This window comes from Propithecus coquereli, unplaced genomic scaffold, assembly GCF_000956105.1.
Source record: "Propithecus coquereli isolate 6110/MARCELLA unplaced genomic scaffold, Pcoq_1.0 Scaffold28, whole genome shotgun sequence".
NCBI classification, from domain to species: domain Eukaryota; kingdom Metazoa; phylum Chordata; class Mammalia; order Primates; family Indriidae; genus Propithecus; species Propithecus coquereli.
Genome location: NW_012148396.1, coordinates 7664662 through 7686215, shown reverse-complemented (window position 1 = coordinate 7686215; position 21554 = coordinate 7664662). Strand labels below are relative to the sequence as shown.

The 21554-nt window shown below is 45.7% G+C and overlaps 1 protein-coding gene across 1 annotated transcript in view; it reads left to right on the top strand.

Annotated features, from left to right (window-relative positions):
• Positions 1-21554, top strand: part of COL22A1 (collagen, type XXII, alpha 1) — a 253420-nt gene that overhangs the window by 160756 nt on the left and 71110 nt on the right. The window contains exons 37-40 of the mRNA XM_012648005.1: positions 972-1025; positions 3978-4082; positions 4904-4948; positions 11935-12012. Coding sequence (XP_012503459.1) covers positions 972-1025; positions 3978-4082; positions 4904-4948; positions 11935-12012 — 282 coding nt within the window. The remainder of the gene's footprint in view (positions 1-971; positions 1026-3977; positions 4083-4903; positions 4949-11934; positions 12013-21554) is intronic.

Here is a 21554-nt window from a genome sequence, read left to right as displayed (position 1 = left end):
AGGTCAGTCCCATTCATTCATCAAAACTTCACAGGTAATAATCATAGTAGTTTAGAGGACTGAGTATTTATACATGTCAGGCACTGTTCTAAGCAAGTTACATGAGTTAATTTAATTCCCACAACAACCATGTTAGAGAAATATTATTGCCCCCATTTTACATAGGGGGAAAATGAGGCACAGGAAGACTGTTTCATGCAATAAGTGGTTGCTACTGCGACCTTGCCCGATAGCCTTCCCCTTTCTAGTTCAGTGCATGCACCAACTTCCACAGCCCACTCTACATTGTTTTTTGCCCCGGGATCTTCTCTGGCCTTTGGGGAGCATGCCGTGCAGCCACATGGCAGTGGCCAGTAGCTCCCCCAGAAGCAGCCCTGAACGGACGGGCACATAAGCAACCCAGCTCCTTCGTCCTCGGGTGCAGCGACTCCAAGCGGATGTCCTACATGGTCTCACAGAGTCCCCAGCACGACTCAGCTCCCGTGTTTCACAGATGTGTTTCCAGCTGCCTGTTCCCCACCTTTGTCCTTCCCTGTTTCCCTTCTGGTGTATCCATGGGACACTTACACTTGAACCCTGTCGCAGAGTCGACCTCTGGGGGACTCTAAAGACATGATTGGAGGAGATGCTCCCATGCTTAGCCTGTGTTTGAAAGCTCATCCCCGTCCTCCCTGGGTGTTCCTGCTACCTACTGGGTCCCCGCCCTCCCTCCAAGAGCTCATAGCCCAGAGGGGAGGCAGAGCTCTGAGCAGACCACACCTACTGCTAAGATCTCTGATATGCATTGAACTGCCTGACCCTGGGGGAGCAGGTGTCCCAGGCAGGGAGGAGATGGGCCTCAGGGAATGTGAATCAGGGAGGGGGAACAGGTGGGAGCTGTAGTGTTGACTGAAGGGGACCTGGGTGCACAAGCCGTCAGGTGTGACCAGTAATCTTGAAATTCGCCATGTTCATAACCTTCCTTTCTACAGGGCCCCCCTGGCCTCAGAGGACCCCCTGGGAAAGACGGGGAGCGTGGTGAGAAGGTAAGGCCAGTGCAATGTCTCAGCACACAGCCATCTATTCTCGGCTTCTTATGGACCGTGAAGGAGGAGCTCATGCTGCCCAGGCCTGGCTTGGGGCCCAGGAGTCAGAAGGGGCTTCCGAAGTAGGAGGGAGAGAGGAGACCCTGCCTTCTCGTCCCTCCTTTAATCCTCACAGCAGACCTGTGAATCAGATCAATGCCCATTTGGCAGATGTGCAGAATGAGGCTCTGAGGTGCTAATTAATTTCCATCTTGATTTTCATTATTGGGTCTGTCTGACTCCAAATCCTGCTTTCTCTCAATTCAATGTACCAGCTTATCCACTCCACACCTGCGCTTACACAGCTAAACCTTCCCAAGCTATGAGAGGTTTAATTGCTTCTAAGAAGAGAGACATGACACCCTCACCCCAATTAAAAGCAAAATTCCCAGGGCTGAGGAGCAGAAGCCACACCCTTTCGAATCCCCTGACCTAGCACTGTCGGAAGTGGCTCTGAGGTTTATCGGTGATACTGAGCCAGAGCTCAGGAGGTCGGAGGTACTTATTTGAATGATTCAGGTGAGATTCCTGGGATTCAGGCCCAATTCAAACACCAGCTCTCATGTCCTAGTTGTGTGCCTCTAAACTAGGGTGATAAAAGAGGTTCTCACCTGGAGGTGATTTGTCCCTCCCACCAGGGACGTGTCTGAAGATATTTTGGTTGTGGCCACTAGGGGGAGCAACTGCTTCTGATGCCTGGTGGGTAGAGACCGGGGATTGTGCTAATAACCCCACAAGGCACGGGACATCCTCCCACCAAGAATTAGCCTCCCTGAATGTCAATAGTGCCAAGGTTGAGAAACCCCAATCTAAATAGAGGGCACTGGTTGATCACAGGTTGTGCAGATGAGCCGGAGCATTGGGAAGGAGCGTGCCAGGGCTCAACAGAGCGCAAGTGATGAGGGTGTGATGTGGCTCAGCCCCGCCCGACCTACTGGAGCAGGTCTCGTGCACATGCCCGGACAGGTGCCTCGTGTCTCGTCCACTCCTGGCTGATTGTCTGCAGAGTTCCCCTTGCACACAGGTCTCCAAACCTCTCAATACAAATTCTTTCAAGTCTACTTTGCCTGGAAACTTGTAAAGGAGTGATTGCTGTATCTTTTACATTTTTGTATAATTTAACAACTGTAGATGTAGTTTACCCTTTGGCAGGAAGGCTCAATTTCAAAACACACATCTTTGATAAAAAAGGATTTGTTGCAGAGAAAAATGATCAACCAACCTGTGAGAAATATCTTGGGTTTTTAGAGTGTTAGTTGATCATAGGCTTAATGATAGGCCTCATGTGATGCAGATGCAAAAAAATTTTTGAAAAAAATATAATGCCACCTTAGACTGCCCAAATTAAGCAAGGAAACAAACCCTGACGTTTTGTACTATTCCTTGATCATACTGTGTCTCTGAAGGATGGCACATTGTAAGTGGGGCGTTGGCAAACTAGAAGGGGTGTTAGAGATTTCTCCAGGACCAGGTGCATATTCTAGAACCAAAAAGCCCACGTGCTGTTGGCACATTGGACCTCTAGAGGGAGCCAAACACCTTTCCTTGGCTGAGCAGACGCCGGGCTGAGGGCGGAGGCTGGTACTTCACTTGCAAGGGAACCTCCAGTGCTCTGCAAGTGATGAAAATCCCTGACGTCACAACATGACTCGCTCTGACACCATGTCCGGTGGCTGGCCTAGGGCTTGGGGAGGCTGGTCCTGCTCTGGGGTTGGAGAGGGGCCCTCCCCATCCCTCGCTTTGCTTGTCCTTTGTTCATTTCACCTGTCCTTGGCTCCATCACAGAGTGTCTGGAGACATTTAGATGGCAGCTTAGGCCCAGAGGAGCCCCGGCTGGTCTGGGAGGGGCCCCCTGGTTCATGGGGTTCAACCCAGTGTTCCACAGCCAGGGCTGCTACAAGGGGGCTGCTTGTAGCTTTGTGGCTAGAAGAGGTGAGCATTGGCCTGGAGCAAGCTTGAAACCCAGCTCCCTGCACAGATCTTGGTGTGTGCATCATGCATTCTCTCTCTCTCTCTCTCTCACCCTCTCTCTCCCTCACCGACCCCCTACCTCCTTTGGAGCCCTGAGCTGTCGTCTTATCATCAAAGGCCTCTCTGTAAAGAGGGATTGGCTTTTTGTCTACACAGTTCCAGGGAGCAGATTGAGTGTCAATTGTTGGGAAGATCTCAGAGAGGGCTTTTTAGGCTGAATGTAAATAAGTGCTATATAATAGCCCTGCCTGATCAAGGAGTGAACAGCCTGGAGGGGTGGTGAGCTCTCCGTTCCCAGAGGCATTCAAGCAGAAAGGGAGGCTTGTCTCTCAGACACAGACCAGATCATTCCCCACACTGGGTAGAAGGTGGTCACTAATGTCCTTTTCATTTCCATATTCCTCACTGGATTAATTTACTAAGGCTGCTGTAACAAAGCATCGCCAACTGGTGGCCTAAACATCACAAATGTGCTTTCTCACAGTTCTGGAGGCTGTGAGCCCTAAGTCAAGGTGCTGGCAGGTTGGTTCCTTCTGAGGGCTGTGAGGCCAAGTTCTGTTCCAGGCTTTTCTCCTTGGCTTATTCATGGCACCTTGTTCCTGTGTTTTCGCATCTTCCCTCTTTGCCTGTCTGCGTCCAAATGTCCCCTTCTTCAAATGACACCAGTCATATTGGATTAGGCCCCTGGGAGCATCAAACTCCAGTATGACCTCGTCCTAACTGAACTGATTACATTTGCGTGTTGCAGTGCCAGGTTAGGACTTCAACATGTGAGTTCTGGAAGAGACAATTCACCTCTCCATTTCTGTGCCCCTGGAAGGGAAGGGCTTTCTAAAATCATCAGGGCAGCCCAGGAGACCTGCCAACCCACCAGGCTGGTTCAGCGTGGAAAGGCTTAACTGTGCATGTCGTTGATCCTGTGACTGTCTCCTTTCTCTCCAGGGAGCAGCAGGTGAAGAAGGGCGCCCTGGACCAGCTGGCCCTAGGGGAGATCCGGGGGCTCCAGGGCTCCCTGGGACACCCGGAAAAGGGAAGGACGGAGAGCCGGTGAGTGGCAGGTCGGGGGTCCTGTGCCTGCAGGAGCTACGCTAAAATTAGAAAAGAAAATGGGAATAAAAAGCCTAACTGTCAAACTGCAGAAACTGAGTCAGAGCCAGCGAAATGGGCCTGGCTGGGTTGTGTGTGGGGCACACAGAGTGCTCTAGGCAGATGCCGCACAGCCTCGGGGAATGGCTGCTGCAGGCCGGGCCTGGGCCAGGTGCTGGGGACATAGAGAAGGATCAGACAGTCTGTGACCCCAAGACACAGTCTAGTGGAGAGACAGTCATGCAAACACACAGCCACAGCTCAGAGCAGTCCTGGGTGTGCACGTAGAGGAGGGCTCCTGGCTCCACTCTGGCTTGTTCAGCCAATGCTTCCAAGAGTGGAATTGCGAGTCTAATTCTGTCCCTGAGTGCTGTACCCAGCAAAACCCTTCAGCCTGGAAGCGACGACCGCCCTCCTGGGCTACCCTCAGGCCCTGATAGCATGGCAAAGAAGAGAGAGAGCAGGTTTGGGAATTAGGTGAGTTCTACTTTGAAACCTGGCCTCGTGGGGGCCTGTAAATTAGGATCTTGAATGGGAAAGCAGGCTGAGACGGGCTGAGAGGTCTGGGCAAGGCCACACAGAGGTGGTAGATGGCAGAGTTAGAATTCACACCCAGGACCTTGTGGCTTAAAATCAGAGTCTGTTTCTTTTGTGCAAGTCAGGCCATAGTGAGAGCCTCGTTCATCTCTGGGCACCCCCATCAGAGGATGCACACTGTCTGGCATCTGGTCATTGCTCACTCACGGTTCCATGATCGTCCTGGTCTTGCTTATTTCCCCCAGGGACCCCGCGGATCACCTGGACCGCCCGGACCCCTCGGAACCAAGGTAAGTGCGTGCCCAAGCAAACTGTGGACGCCACAACTTGCAGCTTAGGTCCAAGGGAGCCATGGAAATTGTATTGTAAGCATCTCTGATTACCTCAATCTACTTCCACATTTCTTAGCTCATTGCGTTCTATTTGAATAAAGGTTCTATGACTCTTAACTGTTATATTAAAGTAGTTGCCACATAGTGTGTAATAAATATTTGCTGATTATAAATAAATACCTGTATCTGCAGAGCAATAGGTACAGGCAGTCTTGTATTGTTAGTCTAATTGTGGTAATAGATGATCCCAAATTTCAGAGGCTTAGTGCAATAAAAGCTTGTCTTTTATTCACACTGGGTCTAATGGGGGTCTTGATATGGGGTGTTCTGTTCCACACAGCCACTCAGGGACTCAGACTAATCCAATGACTCTTTCATCTCCTGAGGTTTCAGAATCTTCTACCAAATCCTTGGTGTGCAATGGTAAATGAGGGAGAAGAGAGTGGAGACCCTCGTGGGAGGGTTTTATGGGCCAGGCCTGGAGATTAGGCATTCATTTCAGCAACGCCCATTGGTAGTCACGACAGGTGGGCCAGGCTATGTCATCTGGCATGCACCCAGGAGGAACAGGGAAACACTTGGAAAATACCAGCCAGTCTCTTCCTCCATTCACTTGTACCCACAGTTTAGAAAAGATGACTTGTCCCATGAAGAAGTGTTCTTAAGAGAAATTTCCTGAGTGAGCTGGGATGTTCCCTGATGTTCCCTTTACACTGAATTATTCATTCATTTACTCATTTGTGCATTGAATACCAATGCATTCATTATTTCATTCACTGCACATCTACTGAGCTTCCTACCATGTGTAGGTTTTTAAGGTGAGTTGTGGGATGACAATACATGTAATGTGTTCCCAGGCATCCTACAGCTCAGGGTCCAGAGGGGAAAACAGACATACAACCAGGAAAAAGCAGACCAGTGCTAGGAGAGAGGGAAGTTCAGGGTACACATGAGCTCAGAAGAGACTCTCTAACCCAGCTTGGTTTTATTATGGGTGGCTTCTTGAAGGAGTGATCTTTGCCTTGACTTTAAAGTGCACAGAGCAGTTATCAGGGAAAAAGGTGAGGCAGGAGTCCTTGGAAGGGGTGCCAACATGGAAGAAGACGCTGAGACATGAGGCAGAATGTGTTCAGAGAAGAGCACAGACTATAAACAAGCCCACGCCCAGTGAAAATGATTTGACTTGCTCAAATGCATCAACTTTAAGAAATGTGGGTGAAACAGTTAATTACTGACATTACAATGTTTATATTTTTGGGCTTTAATTTGACATACATATTCAAACTCACATAAATAAAAGTGCTATTGTAAAATTATGCTGCTACTTTTGCACTTGCATAGATTTGCAAAAACATTTTTTTAAAGTTCTTAGGTGCCTTCAGTGTCATCCCTCATCATTCCTCAAGCCACTTTCTGAGCCAACTAGCACTTTTACAAAGCATATCACCCCCCACCCCACCGAAGTTTTTAAAGAGTCAGCACTTTTGGAATCCGTAATGCTGCTATGACTGCAAGTTTTATTCCAATCCCAGAGACCATTCAGCTAACAGTAGGGGGCCTTTCTTTTTTCCATTTTTTGCTTTTATTCTGCACCTGCATCTTCGGGATCTAAGCAACATAACCACAGAGTATATTTGTTCCAAAATTGAATGTAAAAGGCTTGCTTACAATAATATCCAGTATATGAACATCTGGGGCCCAAGGAATAATTAGTGTATCTATATTAAATGTCTTTGCTTCATGATTTTCCCTCTATTTAAACTGGTGACCTCTTTAAGCATCCTAAGCTTGCACTAATTGAGGTCATAGTAGGCTAATGTGCTTCTCCCTAATAGTGATGTTGTTGTTCATGATCAAAATTAAGAAGGAAATGGGACAATTCTTGGTCTGATGTGACTAAACATGTGGCCACTCCATATTTTCAGAGGAAATAAAATTGGGAATAACTTTGCCTGAATTTAGGAGCATATAAAATAGCTCCATGCGCTTGAAGCAGCAGGCGTGTGGGGAGGAACAGACTGACAACCCACCTGAGGATTTGTCAAGGCCCCTGGTGATGTGCTGAGCCCAGCCCAGGCCCATCTGCAGTGCTTAGGTGCTTCCGCTTCTTTCCTCTTAGAGCAGGAGGACCTTTGGGACCTAGAGGACATGACAGCCTCTTGGAAGGAAGGAAAGCGAAGGTGCCAGAAATGGTAGAGCAGCAAAGTGGCTTCAGATGTCCCCTCTCTGTGATCATTAGACCTTTTGTTTTCCTTTATTCTTTTTATTCTGTAGCTGTGTCTTAGGGATCTCAGCAACATAACCACAGAGCACATTGCTAGCTGTCTCCCAGGAAGAGCTTGGCAAAATAATAAATGCTATCATATAATTAAAAATAGTCACTTAGCATAGTGCTTGTCACAGTTTCATGTTCAGTAAATGTTCGTGGTTTTTATTGTTAGATCACCCCATGGGGTCTGCTTAAGGGTTGCAGCAAGAAGGTGGGGTCTAGAGAGACTGCATCTACCTGTACAGGTGTGTTGTTGTTGGAGAAAGCCCAGGGGAGGTGGGTGGAGCCAGTGCTGGGGAACAGAGGCAGGCTGAGACCCTGGGCGGGAAGTTGGGGGAGGGGACTCTGAAGAGACCACCAACGTGGGTCCAGTTGACCAACCAGTCCCAACTCCATGGGTCCCAGGGTAAGTCATGCTGCCCCTTGGGCCAAATGTCTCCTCCTATCTAAAATGTGAGATCTCTAAAAATGTGGTCCATTCCAGTATTGATATTATATGAATGTGTGAGTTAGAATGTGGCTTAGAAATCAAGGTTTCCATAGTCGTTGTCATTGGGAAGATAAATTAAAGTTCAAGGTTGTCTTTAGCTGGAGAATGGTTTGCTCAGGGAGAAGAAGGAAGGAGAGATGGAGAGATCCCAGAGAGAATGACATCTGCGTGTCTTGCCCTGACACTGTCCCAGGTGCTGATTGGAGGCACCTTAGGGACTTAGGAAAGGACACTACGTGAATGTTTACACTGGCTCGACCTCCACCCTTCCTGATTACTCAGAGCTGCAGGAAGACTCTTAGAGATGCCTGCCCTCCTCTTGAAGAACACTGGTTCCTAGCAGAATGAACAGACTTTAGCTTCATACAAAACTAGGTTAGAATCCCAGGTTGGCTATCTACAAGACAGATGACTTGAAGGCCAGTGGCTTTCCTTCTAAGACTCTGTTCCTTTTCTGTATGGAGGAGTAAAGGATATTTAATGCCAAAAGGGCTCCTTAGGAGATAAATGATCTTACGGCACATAGTTCATGCTCAGTAAATGCCATTTTCCTTCCGCAACCCCCAAACTTCCTTACGCGCTTCTTCCCTGGACACTGTGTTGCAGCTTCTAGCTCATGTGCCTCTTTCTTTTTAACTACTAGCCTCTGGCTTTTCCTAACAGAGCGTTAAGGTCTTTTGCTTTCTTCTTGGGGCCTTTTCCCAAAAGTTTCAGTTCGTGAAGCTGTGAAGCAGTTTCTTTGGGGACTCGTTAGCATCATGGTGGACCATAAATATGCCAATGGAGCCAGATCAGGCCACTGTGTGTTCAGTGACTCAGCGCTTCGAGGCTGAGCCAGGAGGGGACTTCCTATCAAGCTTCCTTCTCTGAAAAAAGTTTGTTTTGGTCAAAGGCAGAATTCAATGACTAACACAAAGTGACTGGTGGAGGATTCATTTGTCCCTATATTTAGGAAATGACTATCAAAAGCTGCCACCTGTGCCAGGCCCTGAACTGGACACGGTGGATACAGAGGTACATGGATATAGTGCCCATGCCAGGGTTTGACCCGTTTTAGGTGCTTGGTAGATAGGTATTGAATGAAGGAATGAATGGAGACTTTCTACTTTCAAGCTGTCTACAGAAAAGTCAGAGGGTCAGACAGACATTGAACAACGGGAGGGCAAGGCATTAAGATTAATGATGATCTGTACGAACATCTGCAGAAAGACAGAAGAAGAGGGTAGGCAGAGGCAGCTTGATAAAATGGAAGGATTAACTAAGTCGTAGTTGATAGGTAGGTTTTAGAAGCTTAGAACGTGGACGGAAGAACATCCCGGGCAAAGGGAAATGGCGTGTGTCAGAAGCAGAGGTGTAAATAAATAACATGCAAGAACACAGATGAGGTTGCTGGCATGACTTAGCTTGAAGTAGTCAGGGTTTGCTGATGTTCATGAGACATGGCCTCGGGACAGGAAGGGGAGCAGAGCTAAGAGAGAAAATAATAGCAACAGGAAGATCTACATTAAGGTTTTTAAAGCAAAACTAAGGTGCAAAAGGATATGGATTTCTCTGAAATTTACATTAATATGTGTTTAGGTAATTTTATGTCTTCTAATTCTACTGATAAAGTAATAATAGTGTAACTCTAATACATGATGTATACTTGACTTTATATAGTTGTTTGCCTTTTAAATGAGTCCTCATAAAATACATGGGAATTTAGTAGAATTTTTTTTTTATCTCAGGAAATTATGGTTGTACAAACATTTTGGTTACGTGTTATGACTTTGCCACATCCCAGCCATGATTCGAGATGTTCCCTTCCCCCCCGACAATGCTCACCATGTCCATCAGTTGTGAGTTTACCCACCCCCAACCCTCTACCCGCAAAGAATATCACTACTGTGTGAGCACCTTAGTGTTGATCAATTAGTGCCAGTTTGATGGTGAGTACATGTGGTTGATGAGGATCCTAAAGTACAGAGAGGTGATGGGACTTACCCAAGGTCACAGGACTAGACTGGACCTACAGCACCTGACTACCAGTTTGAAATCTTCCTACCTGACCCTGTGCTCTGTTGCAATGAGCTGGTTACAGATAAAGCATGGATCATGGTCATTCTTAGTTCATTACAATTTTTCCATATTTGTCTTGTTTTTTCACTTCTTTCCTTCTTCACCCTCCTTACACAAACTAATTAGATTTTGTAGTGATCTCAAGTATTGTGCACTTCCCAGAACCAGTCATTCCATACTATTCTCAAACAACAGAATATACTAATTGGGAATTTGAAGTAAATTTTAGGAAAGGGCTATTGACAGAGGTACAAGTGAAGCAAGGGATGCTGTGGCTCCCAGGACCAACAGCAACAGATAGTGGGACCCTCCATGGGCCTGGAGGGGCAGGGAAAGAAACAGTGTACAGGGAGCCTAGTGAGAGATTTGGACTTTGGTTCATACCTGTTGTGAGAACTTTGCAAGCCCTCTTCCTCCCCATGCCTGTGAACACCCTTTCTCTTCAGAACTTAGTACTGAGTATTGACAATGGACAGGCCTCACGGCTGAGTCATCTTTTGGTTGGGAACCTAGATCGTTGCTTGCAATGGATGAGTGATGAGCATTAGTTGAATGAATATTTAACTTATGGACTCATCCAAGCGACAGTCATACATCAGGAAAAACAAATCATTCTAGAAGCATTTCTTTTCTTAAAGGCTCCGACATGCAAAATTTTCCAATTGAAATGATGAGTAGAGAGTGGATAGGCTGCTTATTAATGAAATATTTTTTAATGCTTAAAAAAATAAACCTTAAGAAAGCAATATGTTGTATAGCAATATCGGGTTCTACCTTAAATCATTTTGCTGCATATTATCTCATTGGCTCTTCATGGCAACCTTCTGAGGCTGTTTCCATTTATCATACAGGTTAACTCATTCCAGAGACGTTAAGTGGCTTGAACAAGGTCACCTGCCACCATGGCCTTGGGCTTGGCTGCAGTTCAGCTGACCTGATAAGTTCAGGGTCACAGTCCCTTACACAACATTGTTGGGGCCATGTGTGTTTTGTATCAAATTTAATTTGGACCTTGGAGAGGTAGTAATATGCAAAATACATCCATCATAACATTTACTGTGGTGTCAGCGGCAGCGCTCCTAATCAAGCTCATTAATATGTATGCGAGAAAAATGTGTAAATATTCAAACAAGATGAGATAACTGAAGATGGCAAATAGCCTATGTCAGTACAAGTCAGGTTTTGCTGCCAACTGAGTTTGGATAAACACTAGATTTTAGAAGTTGAGGATTTTGAAATTATGAATAAGGTGTGGCTCTGCCTCAGGTTCTCTCTGTCGGAAATGGCAAACAAAATTTCCTCCTTTTTTCTCTTTCTTTTTCCCTTCTTTTTCTTTTTCTATCAAAGTCCAGGAAGACAGGAGGATGAGAACAGCAACAAACACAATAGCCTAACTCGTGTTCCCTGCTGGGCTGTGCTCTGAGCTCAGGGCTCTCTGCATAGTCTCGTGGGATGAGCACGACATCTCTGGATGTGGCAGTCCTGTTCTTCACTCCTTGTGGATGAAGAAACTTAAGCTCAGGGAACTTGTCACTTTCTTAAGTTAACAGTTAGTAAGTGTCGAAACCAGAACTGAAATCCAGGCCTCTGACACCCAAGGCCACACTATTAACCATTATGATTGAAGGCGAAAGTCTTATTCTCAGTCATCCTTGGGCTCCTCACCCCAACACCCAGAAAAGCGACCCGCAAAATGTAGGTATTTGGTAAATTATTGGTGAATTGATGAATTAAGGTACTGGCGATTTTAGATCTGAGTTGACATGGGGTACATATTCAAATCTGGGGTGTGCTCAGGATGGAGATCTGATGACGTTTGGAGAAAGCACACTTAGACTGTACTTATATTATTGGGGTTATATTGTTACAATAACATTTGGGGCCATGGTCAAGGTCAGGGAACAGCCAACCCTAAAAGATACCTGATCAGAGTTGGTGGCTGTGGTCCGCCCTGTGTGGGACTGAGCAGGACAGTGGGCGGACCACAGTGGGGCCCATGGAAGCCAGGTGGTAGGAGAAGCCTTGCAGGTAAGTACAGGCAGGATCCTGGAAGAAGCATATTTCCTTTTGTACTCTGGCCCTATCCTTCCTAGCACTGATCTGTTGATTTTATTTTTCTCTTTCTAGGGGGACCGCGGCACACCTGGGATCCCTGGTTCTCCTGGCAGCCGTGGCGACCCGGGGATTGGGGTTGCAGGCCCTCCCGTGAGTCCCTGTTCAGTCAGTTCTTACTCTCGGGCTGCATAGCCATGCCCAGGTCACTCCTGCAGGAGTGTGCAGCCTGGGCCTCCCTGCAGGGACACTCCTTGTTCAGCTGACCGGATAGTGGTCACGGGTCCTCGAGTCAGTGGTGTGGTAGGTCTGTTCGTGTGGCTGATGCTGGTGTAAGACTTGGGTACTTCTTAGGGGAACGAGGCTTCTGGAGAGACCAGAACTTGTCTGATTCAAAGAGGAGAGAATAAAACTCACTAAATTAAAAAAGAAATAAAAAAGACAGGCCAAACTTTCAGAAACTCAGTCATAGCCAATGATTCTGAGTTGGTTAGGGAAGGGGAGTGATATGGGAGAAACCATGCGCTTTCGTGCATTTCAGGCAAAAAAAAAAAAAAAAAAAAGTTATTTATCCCACTTTCTGTAAGTAGCACAGGTGAGAAAATAAATGGAATCATGTCTCCAAAATAAAATCCATGAAGTGTTCCTCAAATTGTTAGTATGAATGAATAATTCATATCAGTCTACTCAGTGTGAGACTGCAGACTCCCTAGAGGTTGTAGCTTTAAGAATTGCTAAAACCTCTGAGTTATAAGGGATCTTTGGGATCAATGAAGTCCAGGCCCTCATCCAAGTTGAGTATTGCTACCAACGTCCCCAACCAGCCTTCACCCGAGTGCCTCTGGAAATAGAAGTCACTCTTCTTTCAAAGCCAGTCCACCTGGCTCTGGAATTTAAAAATGTATTTCCATACAGAAGGTAAATTTATTAGAAATTTCATTGAGAATATAATTATGATCTTCTGTATCTTTCCCCTATTGTTTTTAGTTCTCCCCTCTGTGTCACAAAGAACACATCTTTTCTTTCCTCCTTTACTGAATAGATAGCTTTTAGAACTTAAAATCAGTTTTCAATCTTGAAGTCTTATCTTCATCTGTTTAGTCTCTTCCTTGCTAAAGACACCATACCCTCTCAATGCACCTTAAAACCACATTTCCTTTTTTCTTAATAGCCATGTTTTACAGTTACTTAAAAGAAGCTCAAATACCCAGTTCTTTTCACTTGCCATTGCTAAGTCTTGGACTATCCAAACTACTCATGTATCATTATCATTGTTATTATTATGTTAACCCAGAAGCACAATCTAACTCTGCCCTTACTAAATGTAACCTGAATGTAAACCACAGTCACATGTGGTCCAGTCTCTGCTTGGTTTTGCATTCTAGAAATGAAGCCCACAAGCAAGAATGAGAGTGATGTCATTCTTCATATAAGACTCTGAAAGAATAAGAAGGGAAATCCTTATTGTTGTGATCTTACCCACAATGCCTCTTGCAAAGTAAAATAAAATCTCCCTTCCTTTTATTCTGTGGTTCTCTTACACCCCAGAGTAGTTATTGGGCATCCTAGTCTCTCCCCCGAATTCTCTTTTCTGTCCCCCCAACTCTCAAGTGAGCCTCATTGCCTCCCCACCAGAAATGACCACCTCACTTCTACTCCCACCCGCTAGCAATGAGGGCTCATTTCAAGGTGGTAGGAAGGTGTCTCTGTGTCTTCCTGGATGTCCCTGAAAACCACAGGAGGCATATGGAATTCTTTTGGGAATGTCTAATTTGGTTAAACTGTTTTCCTTAAAAGAAATTCTCTCCATGAACACAACCCTCCACTTCATTTCATCAATTTTATATTTTTTCTTTGGATATTATTTTTTAGTTTTTTTATAACTGGAGGGAACAATATGAGGAAACACAATAGTTCAGACTTTCCTTTTTCTGAAGTCTTCATTTACATAGGGTTTGTTCAGCTAGAGTTAGGAGGATTCTGATTCATGTGGGAATCGCCTCTTAGAGAACTGACCATAAGTGACACTGCAGACCCATGACCTGGATGTCACACCACCCTCCTCATCACTTAACGGGGTTCTGCATGTTCCCATCTGTTCCTAAGGATTCACTGTGTCAACCCTTAATCACAAAGCCAGGCAGCAGAGGTGAACACATTCACCACACCTCCCGCTTAAGAGCCAGCTAAAAAAATCACCCATGAAAAATGTTCCTGCCTAAGTGATTCCACCTGAAAAGTAATTGGATGGCTCCAGCGAAGAGACTTTAAATCAACTTTTAGTGTCTTGCTACCACTTGGACTTATTAAAAGCTTCCGTGGTGGATAAAACGTTATTGAATTTTCATAAATCCTGTCCTTGGCCACCAGCCTAGGCTGCTGACAGCCTGGGAATCTGCATGGAGGGTTCAAGGATATGCTGAGCACAGGTTCGTGGAGGAGGAGGAGGAGGTTTCTGCTTGGCGGCAGGGGATGGGTGGGACATGTCAAGTTCATTGAGGACACAGTGGCCTCTTTATGGGAACATGGCCATTTGATGAGCTGTCCTGCGCCTGGCCCAGTGCTGGGTCTCAGAACATCCCCAGCCATCTCCTCATTCAGTCAAGGCAAGGTGGTTTTAGCCTTTGGCTGAGGCTGGGATCCCATGAAAGCAGCCCCTGGCAACGGGACTCAAGGGCAAGTTTATTTGGGAGATGATTTCAGAATCACCACTTAGGCAGTGACAAAGTGAGACAGAGCAAGGAAGAGAGCCAAGGGACAGTGCGTTAATGTGCAGGTGGCAGCTGTGGGTGATGGTACTCACCTGAGCTGATGACAGCCCTCAGTGACAACACTGTCCGGTCTCAGAGGTGTTCTTCAAAAGGAGCAACAAAGCTGAAATGTTTACGTACCAACTCCTGTCTGTCTTTGGTTGGAGGCTGCTCTCGGGAGTTGACTCCCAGGAGCTCTCAGCCTGCCCTGTGCCTGGGCCAAGCATCCTCCTGGGGCAGAAGAAAGCCCTGGGCAGATGCTTGCAGCAGGGTAACTGCTAGGCTGGTGTGTGTCCAGGGAATGTGGGGGAGGGGACTGGCATGTCTGCTACATCACTGCTTTGCAGGAGAACAACCTGAGTCCAGAAGGTGAAGTGACTTGGCCCGTGCCACCTGGCTAGTCCAGGGGCAGGGCCAGGATGCAGACCCACTTCCCACACCCTCTGAAACCAGTTCTCTTTACCCTACATCACCTCACCTTGCAGCTTCAGCATGGTGGGCAGGATTTATTCATTTCCATTAAGATCCCTCAGAGAAGGCACATTAAGGATAGATCTGGCTGTAAGTTACTCTACGCGCCCTTCCTCCCTGGTGTCATGCCTCAAGACCTTTGGCATCTGGTGCGGCACCGACTCCCTGGAAGGCAGCCCAGAGCTCTGTCTGCCAACCTCTGCAGCATCACCGGCCGGGGGAATGGATGGAGAGGCAGTTGTTTGGGGGTTTGGCTTCCTGCTTCAAGATATTAACGAACAAACAAACAAAAAATCCTTTTAATCTTCAGATTGCCTCTGATCTTCCTTTAGCAAGGTTTAAAATGCTTAAAACATGAGCCTACTTAGGCCTTGGGACAGATCAAAGTTCTAAAGAACCTCCTGACACTAGGAGCTTGGGGTCTGTAAGGACAAGGTTCCCGTGACAGCCACGTAACCCAGGACCCATTCCTTCCTACCGTGGCCATCAGCTTCCTCATGGATCAAGTGCCAACAATTTCTGCAGCAGCATCGGGAATCTGGGAGGATTCCAGCATGAGAATGTTGGGGGATGCCTGTTCCCAGCCTCTGTGCTATAACGCCATAATAGTCCTCCTTCCCTGCTGTCTGTCTCAGCCTTTGTGGCCTGACACGACCTCTCCCGTTTTGAACCTCTCGCCCTCCTTCTCTGGTGTTCTTTGTGCCAATGCCCTACTTTGCAAGGCATGAAGGGTACACACACAGGGGCCAGGCTCACCGCCCTGCTGTGCCCTTATAGCCTAAGAGCAGCAAGGAGCACCGAACCCATTATGTGCAATAAAATAGCTCAAGCGCCCTAACAGAAGGGTTGGTTTTTTGCACTCCCGCACCTTGCAAGGAATAATGTAACAATAGTAGAGATGGCAGCCACTGAAACATAGAGTGATAACAATCACAGCTAACACCGACGGCTGACTTGTGGGGGCCAGAGTGAGCAAAGGCTCAGCACCAACCTCTCATTTATCTCATGGGCGTGCTCTCCTTTAATCCTCCCAGCAACCTCAGAAAGCAGATTCTATCTTCGTTTCACAAATGAGGAAGCAGACAGAGATGTGAAACCACTTCCCTGATGTCACAGAAAGGACATGGTAGAGCTAAGATTGGACTTCCAGCATTCTGACTCCAAGCAAATGCCTTTAACCGCTCCCCCAGCAGGGGGACAATACAGTTGACCGGTCAACAACCCGGAGTTAGGGGTGCCGACCCCTGAGCAATCAAAAATCCGAATATAACTTTTGACTCCCCCAAAACTTAACTAATAGCCTACCGTGGACTGGAAGCATTACTAATAACATAAACAGTTGATTCACACACATTTTGTGTGTTACATACTGTATTCTTAACAATAAAGTAAGCTACAGAAAAGAAAATTTATTAAGAAAAATCATAAAGAAGAGAAAATACATTTACAAGACTGTACTGTGTTCATCAAGACTGTGAGTTTATGTTGTCTGTTTGCAGATGAATCTACTGTCTGATACAGGGGCAGCCGCAGCTGCAGACCTCAGTCTACCATACTAATCAAGCAATTCAGTCTTGTCTTGTAATGTCATGACTTTCCTCTGCTTCTTGAAAGCACTTCCAGCATCACTAGTTGCACTTTGGACGGATCTGGGATGTTATTCAAAGTTTCCGATATTGCACTAAGCATGAAAAATACAGGAGAATCATGAGAGATCACTTTTTACTGCAATATGCAACTTACTGGAGGGATGAACTGCTCACACAGAGACGATTAGCAGCACGCAGTGATTTGAGCAAACACTCACAACGCTTGAGCTCACTGCGAGGGCAACAGCAGGTGGCTCTGAAATTAGTACAGTAGTACAGTATGGGCTGCAGTTAATTCTGTGCTGTTACGATTTAATACTGCATCTTTACGTTTGTTTACATTTCTCTCGACAGCGAATGGCGCTATGTTCAGTCTGTGTTTGTGTGTGTTTTGATAAATTTTAACTTTTATAATAGATTTGTGTATATTACATGATAGTAAATGATAAAATGACTAGTATCTACATGAATTTTATGCATCTGTGACATAACTAACCTTTAAATATTTTCAATATTTCTAGGCTAAGTGGGTCGTCTCTGAGTTTTTTTCAAATTGTCACAAATCTGTCCCAAATTTTCCAATACTGAAAAAAATCCACGTATACGTGGACCCACACAGTTCAAGCCTGTGTCATTTGAGGGTCAACTGTAGTAACAGAAGTTCATGTATGCACAGTCTTTACACTTGCCAATGTCTTTTTATATGCATTATTGTTCCTGCGTGATTGACTTACATGTCTAGTCAATTTTTTTAATTCATGTCTTTTCTGCCTGTTTTAGTCCAGTGCCTTTGGTTGTAAGAACCAGAGAGCCACTCAGGCTGTCTGAGAATCAGGCCATTTTCCCCTAGACAGGAGTGTTACAGCCACAGTTCCCCTGTGTTGTCTGGTCACCGCTCGGTGACACCAGGCATTTGCCAGTGTCCAGGGCCCAGCTCCCAGCCTGGCCCCAAGGCCAGTGCTCAGGAAATCCTCCCTCGCCCTGTCCAATGCACAGAGCTGGGTCCTGTGGACAGTGAAGGAGGGGACTGAGGAAGATACAGGACAACCCACCACCTCCCAGACTCCGGGGCCCTCGTATGGCTCCATGTGTAACAAGGAGCTGAGTCCCACAGCGCTGGGTTTTAGATTAAAGTCTTAGGGGTTTCTTTTATTAATGGAAAAAGACAAAACAAAACAAAATAAATCAGTTTTTAATTAAGTTTCTACCATCACTTGTGATCAGCAACTCTTCTTTCTAAATGAAGCCAGTCTTTTTGTCCCTAGTACCACTCCTAAGACACACGTAACCCATGCCAGGCTCTGTGCTGGGCCCTTGGCAGGCCAGGCCTTCCCTGATCTTTTTGGCAGTCCTGCCAGGTGTGCACTGTTTTCCTCTCCGGCTTGCAGGTGAGGAAACTGAGGCTCAGAGGGCTTCATACAGTTGGCCTGGGTCACTCTGCAGTGAGAGTCAAAGCTGGCACTTGAACCTGGCTTTATCTGACTCTGAAGCCACCTTCTCTGTGCCTAAGCTAGAAGGCAGCCTCCGTGGCCTCCTTCATGGCACGTGGCGGGAGCAGCTCAGCTCTCCTGGGCTGAGTCTGGTTAAAGCCAGCCTGGGAAAGGCTTCTCTGTGTGGACATGGGAGAGGCCCCAACACACCCTGACCAGCCTCCAGGACCGTCAGCGCTTCCTTAGCAGACCCCGCGGTGAGGCCAAGCCCCCTCCAGCATCCCGTGTTCTGTGTCTCCACACTCGCGACTCAGCCTTGCTCTTCCCCTGCTGCACTCCTGGGTTTTCACCCTGGTCTCCCCTGCTACCTGGCTTCTGTCCCGCCAACCCCTTCTCCACACCACAGCTGTAGCTGCCTTTCCAAAGCCTGGTCCTGAGCTCCCCTCTGCCTATTCGGTGACATTGGAGGCCTCCCCGGGAGGTCCTCAGGCCCTTCTTGCACAGACCCCATTTGGCCCTCGACATTCCTGAAGTCACCCCTGCTGTTCTCTGTGCACAGAGCCTGCCTTCTCCTCTTTAGCCAGTGCCTGCTCTGCCAGGGACATCTCTGCTCGTCCTCTTCTCTTCCCGTGAAGCCACCATCCCACTAAACCCCTTCTCACCTGACCCCTCCAAGTAAAGATTCCCCAAACTCTCTCAGGCTGATGCCAGAAGTTATGGCCGTCTTATCAACCCTCCCTGTGACCCACTGCATCCTGATCAGTTATTACAGGAAGGGTTCTCCTCCCACCTTGAGCGCTTCACTTGGGAGGGCTTCGTGCCTTGCCGCCATCTGCACAGAGCACAGCGCGGGGCCGGGGCACGTGGAGGCATTCAGAGAAAAGATGATGGAAAGGACAAACTCACTTTATTTTCAGATACGTTTCTGTGGTGGAAAGAAGAAAGAGGGGATTAGCTTTGAAAAGAGGGAAACAGTGATTTTTAGCATAGCGTTATGGCATGGAAAGAAGAGAAAGTATTTAGCATATCTAAAACCCCTTGGGACTTTCAGTTTTGTAAGTTTTTACTAATTATAATTATCAGCAACACCAATAGTGTGGCAGTGCATGTATATGCATATGTATGTTTTGTATGTGTGTTGTGTATGTGTGTATACGTGTGTATATATACATTTTTATTATGGAGAATTTCAGGTATATCAAGAGTAGACAGAATAGTAAAATGAAACCCCATGTAGCCACACTTAGCACCAACAACCAGGATCCCACAGCCAATAGCCTCTGTTTCCCTCTCATCCATCATATTCTGTTATTTTGAAGTAAATCCCAGGCACATTTTAGGTGTAAATATTTCAGTATATCTAAAAGGTAAGGACGTTTTTAAATTTCAAAATATTGAGGGCACAATTATTTTTGGTTACATGAATTGCTTTTGTAATGCTTAAGTCACAGCTATAAGTGTGCCCATCATCCAGATAGTGTCCATTGTACCAGTTAGGTAGATTTTTGCCCATGTCCTCCTCCCCCCTCCCCCCTGCTGGATTTCCACTGAGTTTTGCTTTCCTCTGTGGACTTGTGTGCTCATGGTTAGTTCCAATTTAATAATGAGCATATGTGGTGCTTGCTTTCCTATTCTTGAGACACTTCACTTAGGATAAGTTCTGTCTAAACTGTTGCAAAAGGCATTAATTCATCATTTTTTTATGGGTGAGTAGTACGTCATTGTATACATATACCACATTTTGTTAATCCACTCATGAATTGGTGGGCACTTGGGTTGATTCCACATCTTTGCAATTGTGAATTGTGCTGCAAGAAACATTTGAGTGCAGGTGTCTTTTTGACAATATGACTTCTTTTCCTTTGCGTAGATACCCAGTAGTGAGATTGCTGGGTTGAATTGTATGTCTGCTTTTAGTTCTTTGAGGAATCTCCATACTGTTTTCCATAGAGGTTATACTAATTTGAAGTTCCACCAACAATGTATAAACATTCCTTTCTCTCTGCATCCATGCCAGCATCTATTGTTTTGGATGTTTTAATAAAAGCCATCCTAACCTGGGTAAGGCGATAACTCATTCTGGTTTTAATTTTCATTTCCCTGATGATTAGTGCTGTTGAGAATTTTTTCATATGTGTGTTGGCCATTTGTCTATCTTCTTTTGAAAAGCTTTGGTTCATGTCATTTGCCCACTTTTTAATGGGGTTGTTTATTTTTATTCTTGCTGATTTGCTTGAGTTCTTTGTAGATTCTGAATATTAGCCCTTTATTGGATGTATAGTTTGAAAATATTTTCTCCCATTCTGTAGGTTGTCTTTTTGTTCTGTTGATTATTTCCTTAGCTGTGCAGAAGCTTTTTAGCTTAATTAAATCCCATTTATTTATTTTTGCTGTTGCTGTAATTGCCTTGGAGGTCTTAGTCATAAATTCTTTGCCTAGGCCAATATCTAGAAGAGTTTTTCCTACATTTTCTTCTAGAATTCTTATGGTTTCACACCCTGCATTTAAGTGTTTTATCCATCTTGAATTAATTTTTGTGAGTAGTGAGAGATGTGAATCCTATTTCATTCTTCTGCATGTGGCTATCCAATTTTCCCAGCACCATTTATTGAATAGGGCTTCTTTTCCCCAATGTGCATTGCTGGCTGTTTTGTCAAAGATCAGTTGGCTGTAGGTAGATGGTTCTATATCTGGGTTCTCTATTCTGTTCCATTGGTCTATGTCTCTATTTTTGTACCAATACCATGGTCTTTTGGTTACTATAGGCTTGCAGTATAGTTTGAAATCTGGTGATGTGATTCTCCCAGCTTTGTTCTTTTTGCTTAAGATTGCTTTGGCTATTTGGGCCCTTTTCTGGTTCCAAATAAAGCACAGAATTATTTTTTCTAGATCTGTGAAACACGCCATTGGTATTTTGATGGGGATGTCATTGAATCTGTAAATCACCTTGGATAGTATGGACATTTTAACAGTGTTGATTCTACTGATCCATGAGCATGATATGTTTTTCCATTTGTTTGCATCCTCTGCAATTCATTTCCTCAGTGTTTCATAGTTCTCCTTGTAGAGATCTTTCACCTCCTTGGTTAAGTATATTCCTAGGTATTTTATCTTCTTTGTAGCTGTTGTGAATGGTACTGAGTCCTTGATTTGACTCTCATTTTGACTGTTATTGGTATAGAGAAATTCTACTGATTTATGTACATTGATTTTGTAACCAGAGACTTAGCTGAATTTATTCATCAATTCCAGGAGTCTCTTGATGGAGTCTTTGGGGTTTTCTAGATACAACATCATATCATCAGCAAAAAGGGACAGTTTGACCTCCTTTTTCCCAATTTGGAAATCCTTTATTTCTTTCTTTTGCCTGATTGCTAGGACTTAGAGCACTATGTTGAATAGAAGTGGGCACCATTGTCTTGTTCCAGTTCTTAGGGGGAATGTTTTCAACTTTC